The following is a 10081-nucleotide window of genomic DNA, read 5'->3' on the forward strand; positions in this document are numbered from 1 at the left end:
TACATGAGGATATTTCAAAAGGTTTATGTAAAGTGCAATTAGAAGATATAATGCATTTTCCACAAAACTATTTCATAAAAGATCCCTATATGTAAACATGTGGAGAAGGCAAGATATATTTTGAAAAAAAAAAAAAGGAAACGTGAAATGAAAATGTTTTTACAAATGGTAAATTTCCACAATGAAAAGTGAAATTTGCCATTAAGAACTCAGCATGAGGGTGGATATTTGCCCTGGTGATTATGATATCCACAAACATGAACACAGTACCTGGGTGGAGCACACAACTCCAAAGTTCTGCTAATGCAGATGCAAGGAGGCAAAAACGATGCCCGAAGTAACTGAGGGCTGGGTGCCCACATGGATTACCTGGAGTGAATTCTTGGATCCCAGCTTTGATCCGAATTCAACCCCAACCGCTGTGTGCATTTGGGGACTGAACAAGAGAATGGAAACTCTGCTTTTCAAATAAATAAAAGATAACAGACAAACCAAACATCATTCAAAATTTCATTATTAAGGAATTCAGCATGGAATTCTCTGCAGCAGGGAGGAATCAAATAGGCCAAGCACTGTCACTGTACACATAAAAAAAAAAAAGAGCTAGGTTCTTAATTTCACTCGGAAATTTGTGTCATACATTTTCTCACTGTTTATAAAATGCAAGCTTGCATAATAAAGCAAAAGGAAAACATGTAATACAATTAGGATTTATTTTTTAACAGTAAGACTAGGCATATAAAACCCCCAAACTGGCTGTTTTGCATCTTGTATTTGACGAGTGTCAAAACTATCTGTGTTTTGGTTCAGTTCTGTCAAAATAAACTAATTTCTGTGGGAAGCAAACAGATTAAAAAGTTCAATTCTGTGTATGTCATTAGGTTGACAAGTCAGCCATCTGAGTTTGCACTTGAACTAGGGTCCATGCCAAAGTCGATCAAATGGTCATGGGTTTTAACACAGTTGATTCTACAGAATCTTACATATAATGCAAGTTACAAAAAAAAAGATGGCAGAATGAACAAGTTAAATAAAACTATGCTGGGTGAAGTGAAGCAACAAGGGCATCTCTAAGGTAATAAAACTTCGAGTTTTTCATGATGGGAGCTTCTAACTGCGTTGCCTTAGGAGATGATTGTTAGGCATTAACCTGCCACATGTGAAAGAGCTTAAAAACTATTTGTCTGCAAGGAAGGAATCATGACAGGCTATGAACTGTACTACTGTAACAATATGGAGGGATTCAATATGGAGGACGGTTTGGAGAGGGCCGGGGGGAATCCCAGCGCCTATGAAACTGTCAGAAAATGATATTAAAAAAAAAACTATACTTGAACTCTATGAAAAGAACCTAGAGAAGCCAATAGTAATACTACCCATTCATGGATGCAAAGACTGAAACCCAGAGATGCTCAATTACCCACCAAAGGCTCTAGAGTGACTTTGTCAGATTGTCAAATACCAACTTTGCTTCATGGAATCATGCTGTCTTCCTTCAGGGTTGAAAATAAAACACACCAGTATTTCAGCTCCAAAGAGTTCTGCCTTAGGGAATGCCAAGACAAACCTGAGAAATCAGCAGAGAACTTCTATCTTAGATACATGGCATTGGCATTCTTACTAGGCCTGAATGAGTCATCTCCAAAATTCAAGCATTAAAACGTAAGGACCAAAGGAACAAGGAATCAAAAGAACTAGGAGGTGATGAAGACTCCCTCATGCATGGCACCCAGGCATTTATAAAGGAGGCTTCCGTGGTGTTTGGTGCACCTGCTCTCCTATTCCTTCTGCCCTGTGAAGACGCAATGTCCCTCTCCTCCAGAGGATGGAGGGCAAGGTACCAACTGGAAAGGAGAGGACGCGGCTTTCACCAGACAGCAGGATGTGATAGCGCCTTGATGTCAACCCTTACAGCCATCAAAGCTGTAGGTAAATTTCTGTTCTTTACAAATTTAATTAAGCTGAAGTGTTTTGCTCTAACAGTCCAAACATACTAATACAGGTAGGTCAAATAATATGGTTGAGGGAAAAGTTTGTAAAATGCTATCTTTTTGGTATAAGAATTTTTTTCCTACTATTAAAATTAATTTCCAGGTATCTAAATCCCTTGGAGGAACGAACGAACACACACACACACACACACACACACACACACACACACACACACACACACACAAAATTAGGATAGACAGAGAACAAGGAAAGTTTAGAACCAGACAGGAAATGGTCAGCTTGGACTCACACATACCTTACTAGGTAGGACACAAAGATTAGTTACTCCTCACTAAGGTATTGAAGATTTCTCTGCACACCCCTCCTAAAATTGTTCTGCACCTCAGTTGTTGACATATGCCTTGTTAGAGTTATAAGCCAGTTTAGACTATCCTAAAATCTGCCAAGTTCAGCAAAATTATGCTTCAACACTATAAACTGTTAAATACTAAAATGAAAATATTCATGAGACAGCTGAATAGTACCCTATAGCAACTTAAAGGTGTATAATAGTTGGTTCTGTGTATAAACTAAAATTGAAATGTCAATGAAGTAGTCACAGGATGTGGTTAAGGGGAGGGTATGGGGAGAGGTTGGGGGAATCCCAGAGCCTATGAAACTGTGTCACATAATGCAATGTAATTAACATAAATATATTATATATGATTTTATAAATAATTATATAATTACACAATATATAATTATATTATATATTATATAATTATATTACATATATTATGTAACATATGTAATTCTCTATATATTATATATATATAAAATAAATCTCTTGGAGGAACAATATTTATTCCCAGAAAATTTGCAGTTTTTCCAGAAGAAAACTGCAGGGTTTACTATCTAATGATTTTGATGCATTGGTTAGGAAGTGGGGTGAACACATTAGATTTTAGACAATGAATAATTCACATAGAAATGATAATAACATAAAAACAGCCCAAACTGACAGATTTGAGTTTAATTAGTTAATAAACATCTCGGACCATCCAGCCGTTATGTTTAATATAAATTACCTTAATCAAATCACTATATAAAAATGTTTAGCCTTTCATTCTTCCAATCTTAATAACTACTTTGTTATACAGGAATTATTTTGAGATAATATAGTTTTTGCTCTTCAACTTGTTAATGTGATGTATCTCATTTATCAATTTGCGTATGTTGAACCACTCCTGCAAACCAGGAACAAACCCTGTTTGGTCCAAGTGTATGACATATCTTTCTGATAAGTTCTTACATTTGATTGACCAGTACCAAAATAAATTGGTTTTTTAATCTCACTATCCATGAACATTTCTAAGTCCCCTTGGTGTACAGAAGAAAAGCATCTCATTTTATGTTGAAGTCCCAAACTTAACACTTACTGGCTATGTAGTTTGAGCAAGTCAATTAACTTCTGTGCATCTCAGGTTTTTTTTTTTTTTTACTTGAAATTTTAGGAGTGAGGCCAAATTTCTACTGTATAAAGTCAACACCAAGCTACTAAAACTTTTCAGCACTAAAGTTTTAGAACAGAAAATCATAAATGTCAAATAAAACATAATAGTACTATTTCATTTTTTTATTTTTCTAAAAATTTGAATTATGAATGACTAACCTTGAGTTATGTACACAAAGTTAATACCTTCAAATCTGACAAAAAAAGTGCTCCCATTCAGGAGTCATACTTTCTTCATTCAAAATCGTCCCATAGGACTTTCTGGATAACATCAAGACCATTTTCTTGATTGCTCTTGAGGCTATATCTAATTTTTCCTACAAGAGATTCCCACTGTCACCCAAGCCAGAGCTAGTCTTTACTATATTTGAAGGACGGGGAGGGGGAGTAGGGTGTGGGAAGGCAACCATGGAAGATGCTACTAAATGTGAGCACCTGCCAGTAAATATCAGAAAGTAAGGCCAAGAGATACTCTTAAACCTGAGGCACAGAAAACCAGGGAAACACTGAAATGCTCAAATCCGAAGAAATTCCTTAACTTGTGGCCCTAGAGAAAGACACTGGGAATCATCAGTTCTCAAATTTTATGATATTATTTACCTTCAGGCTGCCATTTATTCCAATCACCTGGTGGATTCTATCCAAGAAAAATGAGTTGTCAAAATAGACAATAAAAATTGAGAGTACAAGCAACCATCAAGATGATAAAACTGTCACATCTGTGCACATCAGGCCACAACTGCATTCATTACATCTGAAGTCCTGGCACTTAATATTGTCAAGTGAAGAAGCTATATTCCATGAAGAGTTGCTGTTAACACAAATGTGTTTGAAAGAGATTTGACTGCTTGACTTATTCATGATTTTTCAGAGAATACAGCAAAATTGTCTTCAGAGGAATTCACTGGTATCTGGGAAAATTTGTCAAAAAGGATTAACTTAGTCTTAAACACTTTGTGAAATTCTATGATATTAATTTTAGGCGGTCTGGCAGATCTCATCAGTACGATTCTTATTTTTCAGGCACTCCCACACTAATTCGAATGTGCTTTCTTGCAGATAAATTCTTTTGATAGATGTTCCAGCATGAGAGGTGTTACTGAAATGGCAAAGAGAAAGGAAGAGAAGGGAAAAAGGCAGAGGCCAGAATCAAAGGCTAAGGAAAGAAAGGTAAGGAGGAAAAGGACTAAGGTTGTAATCACACAGAAAAGCTAGGGTTTTTTTTTTAATCATTGTGTTTAATTTTTCAGCTATCTTGCTGTAGTTATCTTGATCCTAAGCAAAAGTATTGTTGAGTTCAAGGGACCAAAATGTGGATAAGTGAGTGTCCTCGTGTTCATGTCCTCTCCTGCTCCCTCTCTTCTACAGCTTTTGTCTAATTCAATACTGGCTATTTTTCACTTGCTTTAGTCTAACCAGAGCAGCAAAGACCTGAAAGCTTTGATCAGAAATATTGTCATGCATCATCTTGGAATTTTAATGATTCCGGAATTCCCCTTCACAAGTGACAGTAACATTTGTCTTCTAGCCTTTAAAATCATTATCCTCTAGTTAGGAGAATTCAGAGTAAGAGACTTTGATCAGGATGAAAAGGGAAAACGAAAGATCAGTTGACACTGGATAAAGCACAAAAATAAAAAAGACATTTTACCAATTGTCTGACATTCAAATGCTTGTTTTCCTAAAACCACCAGCCTTTTCCACTGCATATCATCCTTAAACCATTCAGCTCTCCCTTCACTCTTAATCCCTTTGCTTTCAACCCATTACCTTACCTAAATGCACTGGAATTCTACAATCTCTGTTCTCCTGACACTGATATTTCACTCTAATTCCCATCTGGGACATAGAAGGATTACCTGAGACTGTTGGTCCTGATGTGCTACCATCATGAGATCTTCTATTCCACATGTTGTCAGGCAACTTCTGTGCCAGTTTCAGCCTTCTGGGTAGGTCCCAAGCAAGCTCTGGCTCCATTATCAACTTCGAACTGGACAGAGCAGTAGGCAACTAGTCTCATCAACACTCAGTGCATATGCAAATAAATCACTAAGAAAATGTATATCACTGTTGTACTGTGGGCAGCACAGCATCTCATTCTTAACTCTGTATCCTTATGCTTTAAGTATTTTTCAAACTCCTGATAAAGAATGTGGTCAGATTTTGGTTACAGAAGCATGGGTACTATGTAACATATGCAAAATAGGCAAAGTTTATATTGCCTTCAGGGAAAAGCAGGTGCTCTTTATTTCTCAAATTAAAGTACCTACGGTAGAAAAATTATAACAGAGCTGTCCGGTGTGAACAGTTGTCAGCAATAATGAGCTGTCTTCCCTTTTTCAAATTCACATGTAATCTGGAATGAAAAGGTGCTGATAACTGAAAATACCAATACAACAGTGGACCTATGCGTGCCAATCTCACAACTGTGTTTGGATTTTAATGTCCTTGGAAATACAACACAAGGACTCAAATCAGAGCACTGTGCCTAATTTTTAATGTTTAAGGCACTGGGAATTCTAACCAACATGATTTGGTCTACACCAATTAAATCTTATATTTCATAGATGCATACAATTAAAGTAATGGTTAAGGGGGTGGAAGATGATCCGAGACTCCTGTGCAAAACCAGGTTCCCTGCAGGTTTGCTTTCCACTTCAGAGAGCTTTGAATATAAATCATCTGTCATCAAAGGAAAACCACAAGGAAGATGAACTTTGAGAAAATACACTTTGGACTATGCAAGTTTGAGTTGTGAGGATAGGACCCAAGATTAAGGGAAACATTTTGCAAAATCTTTCCAAAGTTGTGCTCTCAACATCTAAGGCCTGCAGAAGTCCTACAAAAGGAGGAGCTCTACTAAGAATGACCAAAAATAAGTAAATAAGCCAATACAACTAACAAGCAAACAGTGTACCATGAGCCCAAGGCAGCAAATGCAACAGATAGGTAGATTAGAGTGGCAATAATTTCAGACAACTAATATGAAAGAGTACGAGATCAATACATTTAATGTAAGACATAAAGGAAACAAAATCATAACCATCGTCAATGACTAAAAAATAGGCAGATATTTTAAAACGCACACAGGACTTCTGGAAATGAAAGTAACAATGAGTTACAAGGCAGAGTACAGAAAGAATCGGAAGAGACAGTAAATACATGCAAAATGTTTCAGAGAAAAAACAGACTAGGAGGAAATTTAAAGTAGGAGATGGCTAAAAGTTTTCCAAAATTGGCGAGAAAAATGGCTCTTCTCAGTCAACACAAAGAACAAGTGTCCTGTGTAAATTCACACTTAGACATACTACACAGAAATTGTTGGGTATCAAAAGAAAAATCAAGGGAACTCATAAAGTGGATCACTTAACAATTAAAACAATGGAGATAGAATATTTAATTTTATTTAAGCCCTAACACAGAAGCAGAAAAAAAATCAAAATGTATATTTATTCTTGTTGTGAAATATCTGAAATATTTCTTTAAAATCAGAAACAAGGCAAAAATGCCCTCTGCCACTGCCACACCCCACTTCTATGAGTCTTAAAGCAATATGACAAGAAAAAAAAAACATCAAAAGGATAGCAAATAAACAAAAATCTACCACCTGTAGATGATGCTGATGTCTGCAAAATGTACCAGAAACACACAGGCACAGTCTTGCAACTAAGAATTAAAAAAAATAATCTGAGAAATTGGGCCCTGTGTGACACTTTAATAATGGTGCTTTTGGTCATGTCTTCTGACAGCCTGGGGTAATGTAGGTAAATGGTGTGGATGAATGAAATGCGTAGGAATCACTAAAGCCCCTTGGAGATTTTTGTCTTTCCCTCTCGTTTCAACTTTTTCTGCTTTATGTTCTCTTTTTGTCTCCTGTCGGCCTGAGAGAAGTTGTTGAAACAGCTTAAACCCACATGATAAATTAGAACACCACAGCAGGAAATATTGCCCAGATATTTCAACGTATACTTATGTCTGTCCAGATCAGCTGCAAAGGCCTCATTTTCCTCTCCACTTGCTCTTCTCCCAGCCAAACTCTTCATCCACAGAGCAAAGGCTGAAAACCTTCAGACAGTAGCATCCAACAACACATCACACCCATTATTTTGAGGCTTGGTTGTCTTTAAGAAATTTTAAGACAAAATTTATGTAAGGAGGATAAGGATGGTAACAGATGAGAAGCTCACTTTAGAATTTTGTTTCTGACAAAATAAAAACACATTGAAAGAAGTGCTATAGCTTCTACACTAACAAAAGATGATTCGCTATAATTTGAACAGATTACTACAGCTAGAATAAAAAATGTGTTACAAATTTTCTGAATGGGGTTATCTTTGGCATTGCATAGCAAACTAATGGCAGAGAGCATGAAGAATAGGTTTTTATTGTTGAAAGATGAGTTCTTTATTTATACTTTCAATGATGTAGCTTAGATTGAATTTGCATTTGTGCCTTGATGATAGTATCATTTCTGCTCCAACTTTCACTATTTCAATCTGGTTATGTAATATAAAAAGCTTAGCCAACTTCAGAGAATAAGGCATCAAGTAGTTTTCAAAATATCCACCCATGCTTATAAAGGAAAACTCAATGACCAAATACCCAACTTTGGTCAAAAGCACAATTTAAAATTCTCAGATTTTACAGATGTGTAAAAATATTTCAAGGGGAAGAGCAAAAAATATTATTGTCAAAATGATTAAGACTAATTTACACAGGTATCAAAAGTACATTTCTGCCAATATATGTAACAGTTCATCCAAACTTCTATTTTCACAACGATAATAAGATGGATCAACATGCATGTTCCTCTCACAGTGACACAAAAGGTACCGTTAACAAAGCAAACTGTGCAGCTGGGTATCGGGGTGTGGGAATTCTCTAGCCAGCCACCCGGACAGGAAGTTTGAGGAACTTACTTTTCGGCTCTTTGCACTGGCACACTGTAGTTCTAAGCTTCAGAGCAAAAAGCCCTATCTCCTTGAAGGCACAAACGATCTCTGAGAAATCAACACCTTATTTTGCCATGAAAATGATTCCAAATTCCCTGAAGTTTCCCTTTCTTTTGCTGTTGTAAAGCAAATATCATGCAGAGGGAGATACAGTGGGGAAGAGTACAGGAGTTGAACCCAGGAAGATGGAGAAACCACACAATGGCACAAAACTGGAGACACTGAACAAAGCACTTTATGATCCAGAAAAACCAATACAGCTGACTACATGAAAATGCCTGAAAATCAAATCCAGGAGATCCAGGACCAAAGACCACGAACTGACATCACCTATGAAATGCTTTAATTATTGAATCCCTGAAAAAAGTATATTCACATTTTAAAAACAATTAAAATGTTGTGTCTTCTTCCATGGTTAATGCTTTCATGTCACCATTAGAATAAATATGATAAAATAATTATTTTGTATTCCAAGGATGAATTTTTTAGAAATGTTCTGATGCCATGGCTTCCTGTTTCAGATCATTTTGCATAATTTATTCTTTACTAGTATCTGTATCAGACTTTCATAAAACACAGAACCAAGTAATTTTGTAAAACAATCCAAGCTCTCAGTATAAAAGCTGTTACTGTTACTCATTTTTTTTCCATAAATGTTTAAAAATAGACATACCTCGACAAATATAAAGCATGGGATGATGGAGTAACTTCGCTGAGTGTTGTTTCCCACAGCCATTTCTCATACCTTGTAGCAAGACTGTGCCGTCTAAAACTGTCCAGGCTGAAACAGAAAGAGGTTTCACGGTGTAAGAATTGTATACTGCAAAGTCCCTCAGGTACTCAAATAAAAATATCAGCTACCCTCTAGACAAGCAGGCTGCATACAAACAAGGCAAAATTGGAATCTGTAATACAGTCAAGTCAGGCTAATAGTCACTCCAGTGAAAAGCAAGTAATATAGACTAGCCACGAAAAGCCCAAGAGGCAAAATGAGCAGGTAGGGAGTCCCCAGTGCACACAGCTGTAGCGAATAGAATTCTAATTGCCCCGCACTGCATGGTGACTTAACCCAACAGACTCCGCACACCATGAAACAGTTTTTTTGTACAAAACAGTTCTTCGTGGCGCTTCCCTACCCGTGCCTGATCCTTGTGGCCTTGCACGCTAAGGCTCTGTTGGCTCTGCCCTTGCCTATGCCTTCAGAATTGACACTTAATACTGAAGCACTAATCTGACTTCCTCTTTGACCATTAGTTTCTCTCCGTTACCAAGCCGTGAACTACCTTGGGTCAATATCACCGATTTCTTGTGATGGATTCTCAGCTCTGCTATGGACCCAAGTGCAAAACATTTAGGAAAATGTATTACTGCTTCACTAACAAGAATAAAGAAGGTGGGAACAGCAGATTTATTATTCAATATTTTATTAGAACATGTCTGTCTTGCTTTGAACTGAAACTACTCTTGTCCTAGGAGATCAGTTAATTTTGGTTCCGCTTAACAACACCAATGAGGTTTATAGATTTTAGGCCTTTTCCTTCTAACTTCTATCCCAGTTGAAAATAATTTTTCATCTATACTTTTTATTCTCTATCCATAGGAATGTGGCATGTTTCAGGCATCTGTTTCTGGTATTTATTAGCTTTTCTTCTGTTTTGGTATCGTCTCTACCAACCGTTCTTAT

The 10081-nt window shown here is 36.8% G+C and overlaps 1 protein-coding gene across 1 annotated transcript in view; it reads right to left on the reverse strand.

Annotated features, from left to right (window-relative positions):
- The window catches only part of PLPPR1 (phospholipid phosphatase related 1), a 111172-nt gene extending 101992 nt beyond the window's left edge, over positions 1-9180 (reverse strand). The window contains exon 1 of the mRNA XM_041004505.1: positions 9071-9180. Within this exon, the coding sequence (XP_040860439.1) occupies positions 9071-9133 (63 nt within the window). The 5' untranslated portion in view covers positions 9134-9180. The remainder of the gene's footprint in view (positions 1-9070) is intronic.
- Positions 9181-10081: the final 901 nt, after the last annotated feature.

The sequence above is a fragment of the Ochotona curzoniae genome, unplaced genomic scaffold (assembly GCF_017591425.1).
Source record: "Ochotona curzoniae isolate NIBS_2020 unplaced genomic scaffold, NIBS_Ocur_1.0 scaffold_3208, whole genome shotgun sequence".
Classification (NCBI taxonomy): Eukaryota; Metazoa; Chordata; class Mammalia; order Lagomorpha; family Ochotonidae; genus Ochotona; species Ochotona curzoniae.